Source organism: Gekko japonicus, unplaced genomic scaffold (assembly GCF_001447785.1).
Source record: "Gekko japonicus isolate JY-2015 unplaced genomic scaffold, Gekko_japonicus_V1.1 scaffold114, whole genome shotgun sequence".
NCBI lineage: Eukaryota > Metazoa > Chordata > Lepidosauria > Squamata > Gekkonidae > Gekko > Gekko japonicus.
The window spans coordinates 1283631-1305645 of NW_015173125.1; the positions used below are offsets into that span (position 1 = coordinate 1283631).

The 22015-nt window shown below is 40.3% G+C and overlaps 1 protein-coding gene across 1 annotated transcript in view; it reads right to left on the bottom strand.

Annotated features, from left to right (window-relative positions):
- The window catches only part of ADGRG6 (adhesion G protein-coupled receptor G6), a 132687-nt gene that overhangs the window by 38897 nt on the left and 71775 nt on the right, over window positions 1–22015 (bottom strand). The window contains exons 11-18 of the mRNA XM_015421988.1: window positions 21212–21419; window positions 20324–20489; window positions 16253–16393; window positions 15002–15130; window positions 13599–13644; window positions 11056–11162; window positions 5784–5911; window positions 3068–3336 (exon numbers count right to left, since the gene is read on the bottom strand). Of these exons, the coding sequence (XP_015277474.1) occupies window positions 3068–3336; window positions 5784–5911; window positions 11056–11162; window positions 13599–13644; window positions 15002–15130; window positions 16253–16393; window positions 20324–20489; window positions 21212–21419 (1194 nt within the window). The remainder of the gene's footprint in view (window positions 1–3067; window positions 3337–5783; window positions 5912–11055; window positions 11163–13598; window positions 13645–15001; window positions 15131–16252; window positions 16394–20323; window positions 20490–21211; window positions 21420–22015) is intronic.

The following is a 22015-nucleotide window of genomic DNA, read 5'->3' on the forward strand; positions in this document are numbered from 1 at the left end:
GCTCAAGATCCTACAAGCTAGGCTTCAACAGTACGTGGATAGAGAACTACCAGAAGTACAAGCTGGGTTTCGAAGAGGTAGAGGAACTAGAGATCAAATTGCCAACATTCGCTGGATTATGGAGAAAGCAAGAGAGTACCAGAAAAATATCTACTTCTGCTTCATTGACTATGCTAAAGCTTTTGACTGTGTGGATCACAACAAACTATGGCAGGTCCTTAAAGAGATGGGAGTACCAGACCACCTCACATGTCTCTTGAGAAACCTGTATAAGGGCCAAGAAGCGACAGTTAGAACCGGATACGGAACAACTGATTGGTTCAGCATAGGAAAAGGAGTACGACAAGGATGTATACTGTCACCTTGCTTATTTAATATATATGCAGAGTACATCATGCGAAATGCTGGCCTGGATGAATCACAAGCGGGAATTAAGATTGCTGGGGAAAAGATCAACAACCTCAGATATGCAGATGATACCACTCTAATGGCTGAAAGTGAAAAGGATCTAAAGAGCCTCTTGCTCAGAGTAAAAGAGGAGAGCGCAAAAGTGGGCTTGAAGCTCAACATCAAAAAAACTAAGATCATGGCATCCGGCCCCATCACTCCTTGGCAAATAGAAGGGGAAGTCGTGGAAGTAGTGACAGACTTCACGTTCCTGGGATCCCAGATCACCGCAGACTGTGACTGCAGCCATGAAATTAAAAGACGCCTGCTCCTTGGGAGGAAAGCGATGGCGAACCTAAACAGCATGATAAAAAGTAGAGACATCACCCTGCCAACAAAAGTCCGCATGGTCAAAGCAATGGTATTCCCAGTAGTCATGTATGGCTGCGAGAGCTGGACTATAAGGAAGGCCGAGCGCCGAAGAATAGATTCTTTTGAACTATGGTGCTGGAGAAGACTCTTGAGAGTCCCTTGGACTGCAAGAAGAACAAATCAGTCAATCCTCAAAGAAATCAACCCTGACTGTTCCCTGGAAGGCCAGATAATGAAACTGAAGCTCAAATACTTTGGCCACCAAATGAGAAGGGAGCACTCACTGGAGAAGACCCTGATGCTGGGAAAGATTGAAGGTCAAAGAAGACGGGGACGGCAAAGGATGAGATGGTTAGACAGTGTCAGAGTACGACAAGGATGTATATTGTCGCCTTGCTTATTTAATATATATGCAGAGTACATCATGCGAAATGCTGGCCTGGATGAATCACAAGCGGGAATTCAGATTGCTGGGGAAAAGATCAACAACCTCAGATATGCAGACGATACCACTCTAATGGCAGAAAGTGAAGAGGACCTAAAGAGCCTCTTGCTCAAAGTGAAAGAGGAGAGTGCAAAAATGGGCTTGAAGCTCAACATTAAAAAAAACTAAGATCATGGCATCCAGCCCCATCACTCCTTGGCAAATAGAAGGGGAAGTCGTGGAAGTAGTGACAGACTTCACATTCCTGGGATTCCAGTTCACCACAGACTGTGACAGCAGCCATGAAATTAAAAGACGCCTGCTCCTTGGGAGGAAAGCGATGGTAAACCTAAACAGCATGATAAAAGGTAGAGACATCACCCTGCCAACAAAAGTCCACATGGTCAAAGCAATGGTATTCCCAGTAGTCATGTATGGCTGCGACAGTTGGACTATAAGGAAGGCCGTCCGCCGAATAATAGATTCTTTTCAACTATGGTGCTGTAGAAGACTCTTGAGAGTCCCTTAGACTGCAAGAAGATCAAATCAGTCAATCCTAAAAGAAATCAACCCTGACTGTTCCCTGGAAGGCCAGATAATGAAACTGAAGCTCAAATACTTGGGCCACCAAATGAGAAGGGAGCACTCACTGGAGAAGACCCTGATGCTGGGAAAGATTGAAGGTCAAAGAAGACGGGGATGGCAAAGGATGAGATGGTTAGACAGTGTCATCGATGCAACGAACATGAAATTGAGCAAACTTCAGAGGTCGGCGGGACACAGGAAGGCCTGGCGTGATCTGGTCCATGGGGTCGCGAAGAGTCGGAGTCGACTGTGCGACTGAACAACAAATTTTTATTTTCTCCGCTTTGATATCATTCAACACCTATTTTGGCTTTTTATACCAACATTTGTTTTTGGTGTGTATATGTATCTATGTACTAGTGACAGAAGAAGGCCCACTGGACCAAACTAGGTCTGGTCCTGTTTATTGTGTTTGTAGTCTTATTTGTATGTCATCAACCTGTGGATACTGATTTGTATTTATGAATGTACATTGAGAACTACTTAGTTCTGTGGTTTCTATCTAGAGGCTAAATTCAAAGCCCATGTTTTTAATTTATATTTTTAGTGCACTGTAAATTAATTGATCTATTTTAATTCATTTTAAACACTGTTATTTCTCAACATCAAGACTTTCTCAAAACTGAATTATTCAGGAGGGCTTTTTTACACAATTAAAAAGGCTGTTCTATAAGGAAATGATTTAGAAAGGTGCTTTAGTAAATGAATAGGGACTGTACACTATACTACTATAAACAGTCTGTTGCTGTACCTATTAGGTAATTACCACATAATTTAACATGTTATGTTTTATTTATTTATTTATTTATTTGATTTATATCCCACCCTCCCCACCAAAGCAGGTTCAGGGCAGCTTACATACAAAGTTAAACACATTAAAAGCATAAATTATAAACATCATATTTTAAATCCTTGTGCTTTGTCTCACCACTTTTCAGCTCTGTATCAGATTTCTGCAAATTAAATTCTCCAAATTTTTGCAATCCAAACCCTACTGCATTGTTTATTGGATATCCCAGCTGTTGATTGTATTGACTTACACTTTGTAACCTGCCTTGTGCCTCAATGAGAAACGCAGAATATAGATAATGTAAACAAACAAACATTGGGGTTTCTACATGGTTAGAAAAAGGGGTAAGTTTAATATACTATAATAAGTACACCAAACATAAACTTAAATTTACCTTAATTCTCACATCCCTATAACCTTTTTAACAGTTAAAGGTATCAGTAAAATGTAAAAAAGCCAGTGTACTAATTTAAAAAGTTGCAAATGTAAGTTGCAAAAGTATTACTTACCCCAGCCAATGACACAAAATTTTAGAATGTATCGACGAATGTAGGTATTGAACACCTTCACTAAAGCTATATACATGTGAACAGCTTCCAAGCCCATCCATGTAAAGGTTGCCAGAAGAAAATAATGTAGGAGGGCAGCAACAGCAATGCAGAGCCCTTCTATGTCAAACGATGCTATCCAGCCATCAAGGAGAAAGACCAAGTTTAGACACAGTAAGGCTGTGCTCAAGTTCATTAAGATTTTGGAGGGATAATCTCTTCGCAATTTTCTGGTGAGAAATGGAAAGCAAATTATAATTTACATTTTTTAAATAAGTATGTGTTTGGGGTTTTAAAGGTTTGACATTTTTTTTGTTTTTCATAACTATTGAAGCTATAATCCAACACTGAGTTAAGTGCACTGATGTTCAGTGAAATCAATAAACTTAAACATGCTTAATTCTACAATGGAGTTAGAAATTTCAAACAATAAGTTTCTAATAATCAAGCAAACACTCAAATTGTTTCAGAAGTTTCACCGGAAATTCTGAACAATGTAAAGAAATACACTACAACCATGGATAGTGTTCCATGACACAGAGGGTGCGGTCAGACGAAATGCTGAGAGCGGGTTTGACCTGGATAATCACGATCACACTTACCCCCCTTATCCCGCCTCACTGCGCAGTCACGTCGCTCCCCAGCGTCTACACTACTGACACACGGGAGTGTGTGTTGGCGGGTTTTTTATTTTTTTCTCAGTTTGCGCATGCGCATAGGTGCTCATTCATAGAATGGGGGGGCAAAACTACCATGGCGCATGCACAGAACCACCAGGGCGAATCAATCCAACCTCTCCAACTAAAGACTTCCCTTTAAACGTTTGACCCAAAAATGGCCTCCGTGAGATTCCAAACTCATCTAAACGCTAAAACAAGTGACCGTTTAAATGTTGGTTTTCTAAACACGGTTGCGGAGCTCCGCCTATGTGTGCACCACCAACGCTAAAAGAAAATGGAGGGCGAAAAGCGGAAGCTTTCGAGCAGGGAGAGGGTTTAAACCAGAAGTGGCTTGACACCAGAGGAGTGATCACACAGGGGGAAATGTGGCTTTCAATGGGAGAGCTGAGAAAACACCACTTTGGGACCTGGTAACAAAATACTCTAGGTTAAAGGGGTTTTGAGCTGGAAACCAACAGCTGGGGATGGGAGGCAGATGCTGACTGTGTGATTGTGCCTATAAAATCTGTTGCTGAACTGTCATGACACCAGATCAAATGGCACATCTGAACACACCCATATAGTGCTGGATCCTACAAACTGCAGGGGAAAGTATCCATGGAAGTGGATCTTCCTATCTTTTATGGAAAAGGAATCAATCATACAGCATGGAGGGCTGAGTGGAGTAGGGGGAGTTATTCAAAATCACACATCCTCCATCCATAGCAGAGATTTTGCTCAAAAAAGTTATTCACAGTTCACAGAATACAATACATTGGGTTGGATGCAGTCCAAATGTTTCCATGGGCATAAGAATTTCTACTCATAATTTGTGATTTTCCCATGTCCCTCTTCCTCTCCCCCCAAAGCAGCCCAAAATGCTCCCCAAAATCTCTTCCTCTTGGATGAGAGGGGAGTTTGTGGGACATTTTGGGTTGCTGTGGGAGGGGAAGGGGAAAACTGCTTCCATGAGCAGTATTCCTTGCACATGTGGAAACAAACCCGAACAAGCCAGAATTATCCGGCAGGGAGGCTGGGAAGACAGAGGGCATGCATGCAAACATGTCCTCTTCCTTCCCGGAGCCTTTCCACTTTTGTGGAGAAGCTCGGGGAAGTGGGGGGACATGTTTAAATGCCTTTCTTTCTCTCCTGATCTCAGGGAGGGAAAGAAAGGCATTTTAAACATGCCTAGGTTCCCTACCTGCCCTTCTTCAGCTAGAATCTGTCAGCTGGAGAAGGGAAGGTAGAGAGTCCTGACTGGTGGGGAGTGAAATGACTGGTAGAGAGTCCTGACTGGTGGGGAGTGAAATTGACAGGGAAATCTCTAAGGGCTACCAGAGGGAAAGAAGGCATTTTAACATGCCTCCTTTCCCTCTGGTGGTGTAAATCAGACCCGAATATATTCGGGAATACCGAATATATCCCCAATCCGAATACCTTTCTGGTATTTTACTGGGGAAATTCAGCATTTACCGATATTTTTTGAGTCTGATTTACCCAAAGCCGAAGAATACCGGCATTATTTTTTTTTGCACACCCCTAGTATTAACTCTATGCAACTTGGCTAACACTGTGTGTAAACACCAGGAATAGTTTGGGTATGTAATTTTAACTTCAATTTGTTTACAAATAGTTTCTGTTTTCTCATCTGGATTTAACCTTCTCTATTAAAATACATAAAAATAAAGAGATTTATATTACTTTCAGAACAAATATCTGAATGCCTGAATAGCTGTGTTTTCATGTGATGTGTATGTTAAATTTTTAACACCTGGTGCTCATTTGTTGCAAAATATTCTGTCTTCCTGATTCTAGATATCTGATACACTTTATTTTTTGCAGTGTTACAGAAACATCTTTGTAACTAAATTATAAGAATAGGATGTTCACTTTTTTATGGTACACAGACTACTGAATCCTGATCCTTGCTGACTACAATCAGTGCCTGACATGCTGACCTAGAAACAAGAAGCAACTTAATTTTTTTAACCTGTTTTGACAGGAGAATACATACTTACTCAAAAGCAATGTAGGTCAGGAGAGTTGCAGCGGAAAATATAGCAGATATTCCACAACCAATGTATGTTATAAAAGTGAGGACTTTGGTATTTTCAGCATCTATTTTTGCAACAGTTCCAGTCAGGTCCTACAAATAAAAGCACACAAGAAATTATAAACTGTTGGATATGCATTTTTATCAGCATTACAATTTTTGCAACAGTTCCAGTCAGGTCCTACAAATAAAAGCACACAAGAAATTATAAACTGTTGGATATGCATTTTTACCAGCATTACAATTTTTCTCTTATGAAAACGCAGGTGAAAATTCAAGTGAATTTTTGCTAGAGGCAAGGTACTTGCTATATTTAGCACATAGCTGTCACACCTCTGGCTTCCTTCCTATAGCTCCTGAAAAAAGTCAGAGGGCAAGAGCTGTAACAGCTGGAAACAACATTTATACATGAACCTCTATTGTTTATTATATGTCATAACTCAAGAACTTTTGGTAGGAAATATGTCCTTTTGCATTTTCCCATTTTATTATGTTAGGGGGCCAGGATTTCTTCTCTTATGAGCAGCAGCATCAGGCTTTTTAAAATTCCAGAAAATCTCTCAAATGGACCCTTCACACACGACATTTTCCTACAACGAGATCATTGTAGTTTATGGTAGCACTGTACAAAATTATTCACAAAGCTACTTGGACAAATTATTAGGGACTGTGGCCTATACTATTGTGCATAGTTTGCTGTGATATGGATCCCACCATTTAATTGTGCATCATTTAATGTGTCATGTTAACACTTTGCTTCAGTTCCATTTTTTTAGACTTCTGATTGGTTCTATGACTCAAATCCTATTTCATTGTTTATTGAATGTTCCATCCTATTGATTGTATTTACTCACTCTGTACAATCCACCTTGAGACCCAGTGAGAAAGGTGGACTATAAATAACATTATGAAACTTCAGCTTGAGTTCCCTTTACCATATATATTCAGATTAGGAAACCAATGTGATGGTGATTGTGCACATTGCTTTCCTACATTTAAAAATGATTTCAGTGTTGGAAAAACTTCATGTGTGAAGCAGACTTCGGAGTATGGGGAGCAAAGTATGAATTATCTCAATACAATTTTTCTGCCCTGATTTATGGAGTTGAGCTGCTTTATATTCATTCCTAGTTTTTAGATCCAACACTAAATTCTCTCCCTGCCATTCCATAGCCAAGACAGCTACAAAGTGTAACATCTAATTTGGCCTTTAAGGTATATTGGAAATAGGAACTATATCTCATCTAACATAAATTGCAGTTTGTGTATGTGTGTGTGTGTGGGTCTTTCAATAGACTGGCTGGGGAAGGTACATGGGTTAAATCACATTCCCAACAGTGCCTTTGCAAGCTTTTCAGATTTTGGAGTAGACTTTCAAAAAAACAGAGCTATTTTACAATGATGGGGCTGAGGAACAGCCAAGAGTATGCTGATTTAAACTGTAAATAATTTGTTCACTATCACTGCTCCCTAGGTGATCTTTCCATTTTGCACAGCAGCAGATTCTGGAACCCAGTGTTCCAGTCCAGGATGAAGCTGCCAAAGACAACACTTTCCATCACCTTCTGTTCAGATCAGATTTGGTGTAGTGGTTAAGTGTGCGGACTCTAATCTGGGAGAACCGGGTTTGATTCCCCACTCCTCCACTTGCACCTGCTGATGTGACCTTGGGTCAGTCACAAGCTCTGGCACAGCTGTCCTTGAAAAAGAGCAGTTTGTGTCAGAGTTCTCTCAGCACCACCCACCTCACAGGGTGTCTGTTGTGGGGAGGGGAAGGGAAAGGAGTTTGTAAGCCGCTCTGAGACACCTTCGGGCAGTGAAGGGCGGGGTATAAATTCAATCTCTTCTTCTTCTTCTTTCCAGAGATCTCATAGCTTCAGGGATTCTTGAACCTAACTTTGTAACTCTTATTCTCATATATCACATTATAACATCTGTTCTCACAATCAAACCATAATACATCTTCACTAGGAAAATACAGTACTTTCCCCAGCCAGCCATGTGACATGTGGTAGTGTATAGTGGTGTACACAAAAAAAGTTGATATTGCCCTGACCTGGATAGCCCAGTCAAGCTTGATCTCGTCAGATCTCAAAAGTTAACCAGGTCCGACCCAGGCAATTACTTGGAAGTGTGACCTCCAAGGAATACAGGGGCCAGGACACAGAGGCAGTTAATATAAGCCACCTCTCGGAAATGTCCTAGCCCCACTAGGGGTCACCAGAAGTCACCATGACTTCTAGTCCTGCAAGCACATGCACGCGTGCGCGCGCACACACAGAGAGACTATGAAAAAAAATGTATTTTTTGGGTTTCGGTATATTGAAGCCAAAAATATATCGGTATTTACCAATATACCCAAATCCCAATATTGGTATGGCACTGGGGTTTGGGAAATATTTGGGATTCCCAATTTTTGGCTCCATTATAGTTTATGGGAAGCACTATAGTCAATGGCCCCCATAGGCTATAATGGAGAATCAATCCAGAAGTATCTGGGGCTCTGGGGGGCTGTTTTTTGAGGTAAAGGCACCAAATTTGCAGCACAGCTGCTGGTGCCTCTCTTTTAAAAGCCCTTTAAATGCCTTGTAACTGCAGCTATCTGGCAGCCTTGAAACATCCTGAATATTTTAGGGGTGACCATTTTTGGGTAGCCAAATCACTAGCTCCCTCAGTGATTGGCTGAGAAAATACCTGATAAATACCAATAAGGTATTTATCGGGTATTTTTTCGGCTCAGTTCATATTGAGCACACACCCCTAGTAGTGTGAGTATTGCACTTATCTACTGTGTAATCCCTCTCTTACATCTCTTTTTTATTGTTTGGTAGGTAGGGATCTAAGCCCATTCTTGCTTGCTACTAACTTCAGCTGTATTCAAAATAGGACTTGCACTGGGAGAGGGTCTAGAGGGTTTTTCAATGTATGCAAATTTGTGCTTCACAAGTAGGGAGGGCAGGGTCTGGGTTGACAATCCTCCTGATCACTGGTGGTGATTAAAAGCGGGAGATGATCTGAACCTCTTTAATAAAGGAGAGTGATGGGAAGACTCTATGCAAAATAATAGGATTTGGGGGCAGCCAATCAACATGAGTAGCCCACCCCTACTGGAAAACGTCAGATACGTTTGGCCAATGGCACTCATCCAAGGACTCTTTGATAACTAATCACATACAAGGATTGAATTTGGGGCTGCAACCATTCTAAATCTGTGCACTATTCTTCTCTTTTTTCTTGCATGTGGATATTGGCTATTTTGTCAGGAGGGCCACTGGAGGATCTAATGCTCTATGATGTATATATTTCCTGTGTGCCCAGTAGACAGAACGCTTTTCATGAGGTGTGGGTTTAGTCCTGTCTCCTCCACCTTGTTTGCTGCTGATAGGATTGTTGCTGGCTAAAAATGATCATTGCTATATTCTTACCTTTCTTTTTGGTGTGACTCATTCCTGACATCTGTTTCACAACAATACAATTCCCAGGTGATGCCCCAGTGAGTTATCTGTGGATGTGCCATTGTGTGTTCTTATGTTGCTTGTCCTAGTGCTTCTGTTCCCTTTTCCTTATAAAATGCTCCTATTACCTCCACATACATTGTAGGATTGGAATCTAGACTTGGGAGGGGATATGAGTTTTTCCTGAAGGTTACCTCTCATGAGTAAGCAGTGGATGAGGCTGGTATATTTGGACTGCCTACAGATAATTCATTGTGCATCCTCCTGTCAGAAAGGGAGCAATTTGCAGAAGGGGGTTTTGTGGCTCTTTCACAATATGGAAACCATAGGGCTCCTTCTGGACACGCTATAGTCCTTCAACAACTGGGGAGGTTGTGTTGCCTTTGATTCTTCCCTTATTTGTGGGTACGTCAGGTAGAGTTTGATGACATCAGAGAACTGATCTAGCATTGTTTTTCATTGGCTGATCCCTTCCATGTATGGCAGATGTCTAGCTGTCAGTGGCCAGCTGCTCAGTGATCGATGGTTGTTGTTGGTTTAGATATGGACTCCTGTAGTACTGTTACACTGTAATTTCTTAAGAACAGTTGCTGCAAGAGCACAGGATATTAACTACCTATGAAAATATTGCACTGGAATCATAACACGTCAGCATGACAGGCTTTAGGAATTAGTAGTTTGGAATGAAGGAATGAAGGAAGAAGACATAATAATTCTCAAACTGGAACAATGTCAGCATTCCAAAAACTGTTTCCTCACTTTTGAATTTCACAATAGTATTATGAGCAAGAGAAAGAAAATATTGAATTTATTTTAAAGAATGTCCCCCTTTCCCACAAGCATGTGAATGCAGAGCAGTACATGCCTGAAAAGGAACATAAAGGATTGTGATGTTCTTCATACTTAAATACGATCAAGATGTGAAAACAGCTAAATATGAGCAAGATGTTAAAACAGGCTGCAAACATTAAACCTTTCAGCTTTAATATTATATAAATCATATGTAAGAAGGGGGAAATCCCCTTCTCCCACTTTTCTTTGCTTGGTATTTCAAAAACTTAAGCTGTTTTTTTTAAAAATCTATTTAAACCAGTTAAATTGAATCTCATGTAACTACTTAATTTTATTTCTAAATGGAAGAAAGCAGAAAGCAGGGTACCACATTTGTTGAGAAGGCTGTTTCTAAAAAGAATAAGATTGCTTTATTTAATATGCCTCTTCTGTTTTTTAGTATTAACTAAGGTGACCCCATGGGCATGAAAGCTAAAAAAGGCAAGAGATTGTTATAATAAAAAAATCACTGGCAGACAGTTATGGGGATCCATGGCAGAAACTATATTCTCAGTGCAGATTTGCAGGTTGGATTAGAAACTGTACACATAACAACCAAAGCAAGATCAATAAAAACAGGATATCAATGTGGATGAGATTCCTATCATTATTGTACTGAACATTATGGATAGGGATTAAAGTTCCCATACATCTTCCATGCCAGACAGGAAAACACTTCCTGGAGAAAGGTGTAGGGTAATTAGCAATGAATACCTAGTAAGAGGTATTCCTGGATCAGGGCCAACATTTATAGTGGTATATTCTAAACTGACTTTCTAAAAAAACAAATACTTCCATGAAAAATACTAACAGAATTCAGTATTTTTCAAGAAACATTTCTGTTCTTTTTAGAAAACTACACAATTGTTTCAAGATGATAGTAAGCTGAACATGTATATCCCCTAATTTTCTTGAATTTTGGGTACAAAACAGAAGGGGATTTCCAGTTACCATCAGTACACCAAAATGTGTAAGATGATTGCATAGGCAAGTTGTCTCATTTTCATTGGACTCTGCTAGTGCAATGCACCCTGTAGAATTCCATCCACCTTGGCCATCTAGAAAAACCAAGAAATCCAAAAATGTATTGCAATGGCAAAGGATAATAATACTGTAAGAGAAGCAATGTATTATTTGAAATCTTACAAGTCCTGAAATTTCATCAATTTTTCTCAGAACAATGACTAGTATGAAACAGAGTTAAATAAATGTAAAATGCATGAACAGAACGCATGAAATATCCAACGTCAACAGGATTGACTCAAAAGGAAGTGAATTTAATTAAGTCTAAAGACCTATGAGATTGGCTTGGCTCATTCTCCCAGGTAATTTCTACTTTTTTAAAAGAGCCACTTTGAATAAAATGGCACAATTACATATCTGCAGGGCTATTTTTGAGCCAAAATGCACCAGAACGATGTTCCAGCTGGCGTCCGAGCTGGCCATGCCCCCCACAAGGATCAGACAGAGAAGCAGCCTCTCGAGACACAGCCACGCCCCCAGCACAGAGAAGCCAGAGCCCATCTGTGGAGCGCCCCTTCCGTGGCCCAGGCAGCCCTCCCTCTGGATGCCTGGGCAGGGGCAAGGTGAAATTTGCTGCTGCTGGCCTGGCCTGCCAATGAGCCCCCCGCCCTGCCCCTCCCTTGCCACCAGGATGCTGCCTCCTCCTCCTCCTCCGCAGCAGCAGTGGTGGCGAGACCGTTTCGTCTCGACGCAGAAGCAAGAAATGTAGGAAAACATGGCCGCCATGTTTTGCATCAGCCGTAGCCACCCGTTTTAGAGACTTTTTGGATTTACTACATAAGACAGCATATAGAATAAGTAATAATGAACTGAGCACTTTAAGCAAAAAAAAAAAAGGAAAAGAAGGACTTCCATTTAAAAACCCCATCTTGGAAATTCATAAGAACATAAGAACATAAGAGACGCCAATGTTGGATCAGGCCAAAGGCCCATCCAGTCCAACACTCTGTGTCACACAGTGGCCAGAAATACCAGTGCCATCAGGAGGTCCAGCAGTGGGGCCAGGACATTAGAAGCCCTCCCACTGTTGACCCCCCCCCAAGCACCAAGAAGACAGAGCATCACTTGCCCCAGAGCCCCTAGCTATACCTTGTGGCTAATAGCCACTGATGGACCTCTGCTCCATATGCTTATCTAATTCCCTTTTGAAGCCGTCCATGCTTGTAGCACCCACCACTTCCTGTGGCAGTGAATTCCATGTGTTAATCACTCTTTGGGTGAAGAAGTACTTCCTTTTATCCGTTCTAACCCGACCGCTCTGCAGTTTCATGGAGTGCCCACGAGTTCTTGTATTGTGAGAAAGGGAGAAAAGTACCTCTTTCTTTACCTGCTCTTTCCCATGCATAATCTTATAAACCTCGATCATGTCACCCCTCAGTCGTCTTTTCTCCAAGCTAAAGAGCCCTAAGCGCTTTAACCTTTCCTCATAGGGAAAGTGTTCCAACCCTTTTATCATTCGAGTTGCCCTTTTCTGCACTTTTTCCAAAGCTATAATATCCTTTTTAAGGTGTGGTGCCCAGAACTGCACACAGTATTCCAAATGAGGTCTCACCATTGATTTATATAGGGGCATTATTATATTGGCTGATCTGTTTTCAATACCCTTCCTAATAATCCCCAGCATAGCATTGGCCTTCTTTATTGCAGTCACACACTGTCTCGACATTTTCAGTGAGTTATCCACTACAACTCCAAGATCTCTCTCTTGCTCAGTCTCTGCCAGTTCAGACCCCATCAATGTGTATTTATATTTAGGATTTTTGGCTCCAATGTGCATCACCTTGCACTTGGCCACATTGAACCCCATTTGCCATGTTGACGCCCACTCGCCCATCCTTGACAGATCCCCTTGGAGTGCCTCACAATCCTCACTGGTTTTCACCACCCCGAACAACTTTGTATCATCCGCAAATTTAGCCACTTCACTGCTTACTCCCATCTCCAAATCATTAATGAACAAGTTAAAAAGCAGTGGACCAAGTACTGATCCCTGCGGTACCCCACTGCTTACCACCCTCCACTGAGAAATTCCCAGAACTTGAGAAGAAAGTGGCCGAACGGGACTAAAGATCGGTTAAAATATGGTGGGGGTAAGAAAATAACTTTGCTTAAACTACCAATTATGAAGGGCAATGTTCCTAAGATATTTAAGTTACACGACCTTGGAATAACAAGTATTGTGACAGAAAAAAATGGCATCAGAAATGAGGAGTGAAGAGGCAGAAGTTTGGGAGACAACACAGATTGGAAATCTTTCTTGGGAACAATTTCAAAAACTATTGATAGAGGAAATTCAGCAAGCAGTGAAAACAGCATGTAAAATAGCATGTAAAAGCCTTTTGGAACAACCACCTAACTCTTGAACCAGCATATGGAACACTGTTAATTTTATTGAGTTCAACATAGGTTTAAAAGATCAGAATTAATAAGTACATAATTATTTCCATAAGAGAAATTAAAAGAGAACTTACCATTTTCATTCATATCCCAAAAGACACATGAAGGTTGAGATTTCTCCTAAATATTTTCATAAAGACATATAAATAGACATATAAATTTCCCAACCAAATGACTTGTGAATCAAGACTGAGAGCTACTTACAGCTACCTAGTAAGGGCAGAGGAACTGAACATTATATTGACAGACACTTGTTCCTAATTTTACATTTGTGTCAGGAGGGGACCAGAGGACAACCCATCGGATGTCCAGGCTGCCGAGGGTGAGGCCCAGTATGCCTCGCACCAGTATGCCTGGTTTCAGGGGGTGCATATGGAGGCCCTGCCCAGAACAGACCCCACGGGGGTTCCACGGTACCGGTGACAACCGGTTGGCCAGCCAATCCAAGGGTTCTCAGGGGGACCAGGGCTGCTTCCACCCTGACCCGCTTGAGGTACCCTGGAAGTCAAGGGGGTCATGGTGGAGGAGTGGGCAGTCTCCTGCAGCAGTGATGGCCTGACTGGGAGGAAGAAGGGTGGATCCCCATGGATGGGAAGAAGGGGCAAAACAGCCCTATGGCTAGCTTGCTGTGAGGAGGGAGGGGTGGAGGGAGGACCAGGAGAAGGGAATAGAGGACGCAGTGATAGTGACCCAGGGAGGATCACACCTGAGGCTTATGCGGACAGAGAGCAATGTTGTGAGGAGGGCGCCGGGCCTCTGGAGGAGGTAGCTGGCAAGAGAGAGAAAGGGAGGGAGAGAGAGAGGGAGGGAGGGAGAAAGCACCCTCAGGGGTCGCTGCCCAAACACGAGCCTCTAGAATAAGCCTCAGGTAGGGGAGCCTCAGTGAGGTAACTGGCGTGGAACCAGGTGTCTGAGGTTACGCTATTCTCAGCCCTCCCTTGCATTCCCGGTCCTGGGGTCTCGTCCCCCTGCTCCCTGAGCTCCAACGAGATGGAGTGAAACATGACAATTAGCTGAGATAATATAAATGAAGATGGGGGGGGGGCCACATGCAAGGAAGAAATGGTGGGTGAGAAAGTGGGATGCTTAAGATCTCTTGTGCCTGCTGCTTTTTCTTTGTAAATGCTTTACCTTCCATTGGCTGTTTTGAAGCCCAGTGGTAGAAAACTGGCCATAAGAAGCATCCATGGATGCGGGTGGGTGAGCATTATTTCCTGCACACCATTTCCGTTCTGTAAATATCCCTCTGCCCACCCATAAGCATTATATGTTTCATAGTTAACATTTAGTTCTAGCCGGAATTCCTGCTTGAATAGGAATTTGAATCTAATGTTTAGCTCTGGCACTACAAGCATGTTTCATTTTGTCCCATTTCCTTTCTTCTTAAGCTTTGTTTTCTTTGAATTCTGATTTCATTTTACTTTAGAAGATATGATCTTTTTAAGCCAAACCAAACCCAAACATCCAGACCGCTTACCTGTTTTGTGGTATGCTTAGCTGTATGTTTGATTGTAATTTTCACACCTTCTTGGAGATCGTGGATGGTAATATTGCCAATGCTACATGCCACCACAAAGCTGGTTAAAGTGCCATCAGCATCTCTGTCCTTTGGAAAGTAATTGAAACATTACAACAAACACTATCACTCTGAGCTCTCAGATCAATACACAAGATATATGGATTTATTTCTGTAGTCTGCCAGAGTAAATAGGTTGTCAACATGCTAACATTTCACATATCCATTATAAGAACATCCTGTTTATAAAATTAAATTGCAGTTTTCTTCAAAGAAAGCAATTGTGATTTCCCTTAGTACTGTAACAAACAGAATTATAAAGAAAGCTTGTAAGATAATTTCGAGAAAAGTTTCTCACAATCATTTCCCACCAAAGGCTGACCAGAGTTAAACATCAAACAATAGTGATGAATATTAAACTCTAACGTAATTAGATCACAAACCAAGAATGATTTTCTTATCTTATTAGTACAACAGTCCACAGGGGGAAAGAATAATCTTTATTTTTTCATTAAAATGATATAATACTACACATTTACTCCTTATAAAATTCATTCATTCATTCATTTATTAGGGAAATATGTTTGCTACCTCTGCTCAAAGTTTCTCAATGTAGTTTACAATACTATCAGAAATAATTAATTAAGCTCATAAAACCATTCAGACTATCACCAGTAAACTTAAAACACTTAACCAAGCATAAAACAAAATAACTTCTGCGTTCTTTATTGCACCCAGAAGTCCCCTGACTAAGCTGAGACTATTACCTTATTTTTGGGTACCTCTGTAGTGCAACTTTTGTCATTTGCACAGTGATGAACTTCTTGAAAAACAAAGTTCATTGTGCATGGATCCACTGCATTACAAAAACAGGTTTTACGAGTGGCTGAAGTTTCTAAAACTCAGGAATTCTTTCTGGCATTGACTCAAATGAGAATCGATATAATTGCAATGCCTTAGAATACTATGCTTTTTAAGAATAGTTTGTCCCTTAAACTTGTACAGAGGAACTAGAATTCTATGATACACAATTATACTTGTCTAAATATCTAAATAGTTGTACTATCTATTTTGTTCCCAGTGGATATTTAACATCAATAGCATCCAATTGTGTCACCCGTGTGAAAATACAACATTCTTATGTGCTTGATAATACTTGTAAATGCTCTTTTATACTAATAGATTTAAGACTTTGAAGCATTTCATGCTTACCTGAAAGAGTCCATTTTTGTTGAAAAAAGTAAATTGAGCCCTGGATATAACCTCAAGCTCTTCTTGACTTAAGTTTTTCAGTAAGCTTGCAGGTAAAGCAACAGAAGCCAGGGAATTTGCCTGGGTTTTGCCAAAATCAATCTAGCATACAAAACAAGAAAAGGTATATGAGAACAAAAATAAAGTAGATCATATACAATGGAAAAGTTCTCCTTACTGCAGCCTTTTGACTCCCAGGGCTTTTGATCCATGAGGATATTGTAACCCCCATGATCACCTTTTTGGGAGACGTGAGGCATTGCTGGGAGAAAGGGAAGACAAACACTGATTCATTTCTGCTTTTCTCACAGGATCCAACCAATATCCCCTCCTATACTAAACAAGGACATCTCCATCAACATCAATTCAAATGAAAGTCCACCTAAGATACTGGCTAATGGTTAGCTAGCAGCTAACTAGCAACTTACCTGTCTTTACAAGTGAGTAAAATTTTTCAAGGCAGTCACAATAATCTGTCTCTACTTCACTATCTTTAATGGATTTAGATGAGTATAGTGTATAGTACAGCTCTGCTTAAGATGGCACTGTTAGTGTTGTATCATGTAACATTTGTTATTTGTCTGATCAAGCTTTTCAATAAACAATATCTTTAACACAGCTTGCTACTAAAAAAAGAACCTAAATTACTAAAAGAAAATTAAAAAGCTAGAAGTAAAGAACATGTCACAGATCAAGAAACATAAAAATAAGAAAAATATCTAAAAAGTACAAAAAATGCTCGACAATATTTATTCAGCATCAACCCAACAGTACATAGTTCACAACTCCTTGCCAGTTAAACTGAAACTCACATCCCCAGCAAAAGAAATGTTTCAACCATCTTCCCTTTTTGTACAAACAATTTTTATTTCCTAAAGGAAAAACACAGAAGTACATTAACTGAACAGGACCAAATAAAGAAAAGATGGGAACAATACACTAAGGAATTATACAAGAGAGATGAAAGGATGACAGATTCCTTCCGAGAAGAATCTTTTGAAGAAGAATCTATCGTCTTACAAAGTAAAGTGAAAGCTACACTGAGAACAATTGGGTGAAACAAAGCACCAAGAGTAGATGGGATATCAGTAGAGATATTCCAAGCCACAGAAACAGAGTCCATCAAAATCTTAACAAGAATGCCAACAAATATGGAAAACAAAACAATGGCTCACAGACTGGAAACAATCTTTTTACATCCCAATTCTGAAAAAAGGAGACATCAAAGATTGCGGCAACTATCAGACCATCACATTAATTTCGCATATGGGTAAAGTGTTGCACAAAATCTTACAACAAAGACTGCTATATGTGGAATGAGAAACTCCAGATACTTAAACTGGATTCAGAAAAGGAAGAGGTACTAGAGAACATACTGCAAATTTATGCTGGTTACTGGATTTTTTCAAATACATTAGTAGCAGAAAACAAGCCAGCGAGGCAGTGCATCTTCTCATCCCCACCTCTGTACCACAGGGTAATAAGTATGCCTGGTTCTGTTCTTGTGAAGAGCAAAAGAATTGGAGGGACATTTTTGTGTGCATTTGTAATCATGGTCTGACTTTAGATTAAGGTGCTGAGATTGTTGTATTTTTAAAACATGAAGAGGCAAAAGTCCCCTTCTGTATTTAAACAGAGGCACTGCATTGTCAGGTAGGGAAGGGGCTTGTTATCCTTTCTCCTAGGGATGGGCATGAACTGAAAAAATGTGTTTTGATTTGTGGTTTGTGGCATGGCCCATTTGCAAAACATGGACTGTCACAAACTTTTAGCCACATCATGAACCGCTTTGGTTCACGAGGTGGTAGAACACCCGCCCATGTAATTTTGAGTGTATAGAACGGATCCCATGCAAGCTAGAGACATAAAAGTTGCAGGGGACCTTCCATGGATGCTCCTCTACATGCCCTTCAAGTCATTGCTTTGAAGTTTTGTAAACATTTTGATTGAGTGGAGACAGTCTGTCTGGAAAGGTATCTCCTCACGAACCAGCATGTACTTTCATGAACAACTTGAAAGTTCATGCTTGTTGACCTGGCACAAACTTGACTACGCAAAACATTAACCAGCCAAAATTCGTCACGAACTTTAGTTCGTGAGCTGGTTCGTGTCCAACCCTACTTCCTCCTACAGCTGCTATTCATCATACACATAATACCCAGATCCTATATAGTGACACCAGAGTAACTTATAGTGTTATTGTAAGAATGGCTCAATGTGCTCATTTAAAATGCTTTAAAGACAGTATATACATTTTAAGTGTAATTTTTTTTCTTATTCTATTTATGTTCTTCAGAACCATATGTGTGGGAGAGAGCAGGGATAGTATATGTGAGCAAGTATATGTGAATACTCACACGCACTATAGTTGTTGTGACTTTGATGCAACCAGGGGCTGCCTCACAAATCTCCTTATTAGCATGGTATGTGCCCTTTGTCCAGATACAATTCTACCAACTGAGTGAAACCGGGGTTGTACTTTTGTTCCCTCCTTCTTTACAGGTATTCAAGCAGGAGCATGGCTGATATGTGAGCCTTCGGTACAAGCCAATGGGACCTTGGCCTGAAGCCTGTGTCTGTTGAGCCAGTGGATTCAGTACTAGCACAATATGTTATATAATATTTCTTCTTGTTTGTTAAATTTTATTTTGAGTTTATTTTGTTTTCTGCTTTGTGTCTCCAGTATGGGAAAGAAGCATGGTAGAAATGCATAAATAAATAAATCATGTCTGTCCTGATGGACATTGCACTAGTTCACTGGGATTTGGATAGTTTAAAAAAATAGTCAATCAAGTGAAAAAGTGGACAGTTAATTATTTAAGAGTAACTATTTATGTACTAGGCAACTGCTTGGTAATATTGAAAAAAGAGACTCTATACTGTTGGAGAACTGTGAACTAAAGTACTAAGAGAAAGCAGTCTGTATGCAAGCAATTTTACAGCTGCGCATTGTGTCTACCTCTAGAATACAACAATTTGTTCAGTTAAGCATACATGAATGCAAGTTTTTCAACACTTAACATTTAATAAGAACAAGCTGAGGTGTACCCTAAGAGCTGAAGATTTTGATGGCTTTAAAATAATTGTATATTCTCTAGACCCTGATGCAATTATTAATAATGTATTACAAGGAACTGTAAGCAATAATCTCCCTTGTTACATGTGAAATATTATAGTGCTCTAACTGTTGTATTTATTTGTTGAACTTGTTTTTATTTCATTTTGCAATTTGCCTTGAGAAATTCTTCTCCAAAGGAATGTTACAAAATTATGTTTATCTATTTAAATAAACAGAATTTGGGCAACATATTCATGTTTACTGCAACTATCTTACTCATCCTTGAACTCCTGTGTGGAAAATGCCTCAGGACATCTCAGAATCCATGGTGATAGAGTTAGACAGGGTTTCTGCTGGTTACAAAGGGGGCACTGATGCTGTGTTCTCTGGAGGGGGAGGCTCTTTCTTGTAACCTGATGCATGTACAGGGCCACTCTGATGCATGTACAGGGCCCTTTTAACTTCCTAACCTTCCCTCTGTAGTAGTTTATTTAAGAGGTGTACGACAGAAGCAGTCTTATTCTGTATGCCAGATACTGTATGTTACCAATTGCCTTCTGTAATGACAACAGGGGTGCCTTGGAGATGAAAGAACACAGGACATACTTTCAGTTTTAAGCCCCTATCCCCTAAAGCCTTGGCCAACTAGTTCATCACCCTGTGCTATTCACTCTGTCTCTCTCCGCTGGCTTGGAACTGGAAGTATGCAGGATACACCTTCAGCCGTAAGCCCCTGTTCAACTAAGCAGGAAAGGCTTGTAGTTGGGAAAAGAGGAAGTAGGAAACAAGAGGAGAGGAAGCAGACACCCAAGGGAAAAATAAGATAACTCCAGCTCCATGAGTCCTTGCAGGTCTCCCTCTTGTAATGAACACATTTCAGTATAAACCATTCAGTCCGCGGAAAGTTAGCCAATGTCGATTCTGTGAAAGTATGACTGCATTTGTGTATTTATATGCAGTTGTGTGTTCTGTACCTGAAAATCTGAAGCATTGTTCTGAGAACCAACACTGAAGGTGGATCCACTGAATAAAGTTGAATTTAGAGAAGAAACACCAAGTGCCAAATTCCGTGTTGAGATGCTCATGGAGGGGCCTGTAAACTGAATCTTTAAAGCTAAGGCATCAATGGTCTTTATCGCTCTAAAATCAAGCAGAACATGATGAATTTTTAAAAGATTTTTTTAAAAATTAAAGCAGTAATAATAAAAGTACCTCAACACCCTCAGGAAACACCTTTGTCAAACATGCAATACAATATAAATGGGTTTTTTTTTGCTAATTTATTTTCCTAGATGCCAAAATATTGAAAGATAATTCCTTCTGAACGGCTTCTCCACAATTTTTGTATTTTTATCTATTGAAGCTCATGCCCCCAAAATCTTGTTGGTCTCTAATGTGCCACTGAACTCAGATCTAGCTGTTCTGCTGCAGACCAACACAGGTACCCTCGGAAACAAATACATTTCACTTAATACTGAGCTCTGTGTGTTGATGTTCTGAGAACATGGGAGAATAACCACACTCTACCACTTTTTATCACTTTCGCTTCTATTTCTTCTACTTTCCCTTACCTCAAAATCTATGAGTTCCCAGTTAGTATATTTGAAAAGAGATTTTTATGTATTCATCTCACTTGGGGGAAGTTATTACCGCAATATATATAAATCATTATATTGATTATGTGCACTTCGTGCATTACCAAATATGTTTTCTAATAACAGATTGTCTGTAGATAACTATCAATGCAATCTTCAGTGGATTTAGAAGAATGCAGTTTTTCTTAGTATTGCAAAGAATGCAGTTTTTCTTAGTATTGCACTGTAAACATTCTCAGACTTTATTGTCTTTCTAGAAACACTTACTCAGAAGAAGCGGCTTGCAAAACATTGTCAGAACTGGTCAGAATATTGGAAAAGATTGTGACCACAGTAGAACCCAAAGACTCATCAATTTCCTCATCATTCACAATTTTTTTAAGCTTCTGGACAACATCATTAACTTTGTCTGAAGTCAACTGCTGCCCTTCTCCAGTGAGATTCAACAGCTGATTAGCTATATCAGCTGCATTTTCTGAGGGAAAACAGAATAAAACAAAACTTTTAGTGCCCCAGTGTGACCCAAAGAAATGGTCAATTCCAACTAAGTTGAAAATTCAAATAATTGTGCTGTGGAATAGACTAATAGATAAATGGAAATTTGTGCTACTGAAAAGGGGTATAGAGTTGGTATTGATCCTGATCCAGCTTGTAAATTTACAACCAATTTATAACCATGTCATCTCTCCTTATATATAATTGAATAGTGGGTGCCAAAGTTCTAAAATGCACTCCTTTAGTGTATGGACGCTTGAACTGTCAGTCAGAAGACGCTGGCTGGGTTGACTGGCTGCTTTGTGCAGTCCCGCCCAGTGTTTCAAGGTCTTTTGCATATGGAAGCTGATTGGACTTCACTGCATTCCACACCTCAAACTCACCCCCCTCCCCGCAAGGCAGTTGGAATGTCAGTTGCATATGGAACCTTCAAGGTCTTTTGCATATGGAAGCTGATTGGACTTCACTGCATTCCACACCTCAAACTCACCCCCCTCCCCGCAAGGCAGTTGGAATGTCAGTTGCATATGGAACCTTCAAGGTCTTTTGCATATGGAAGCTGATTGGACTTCACTG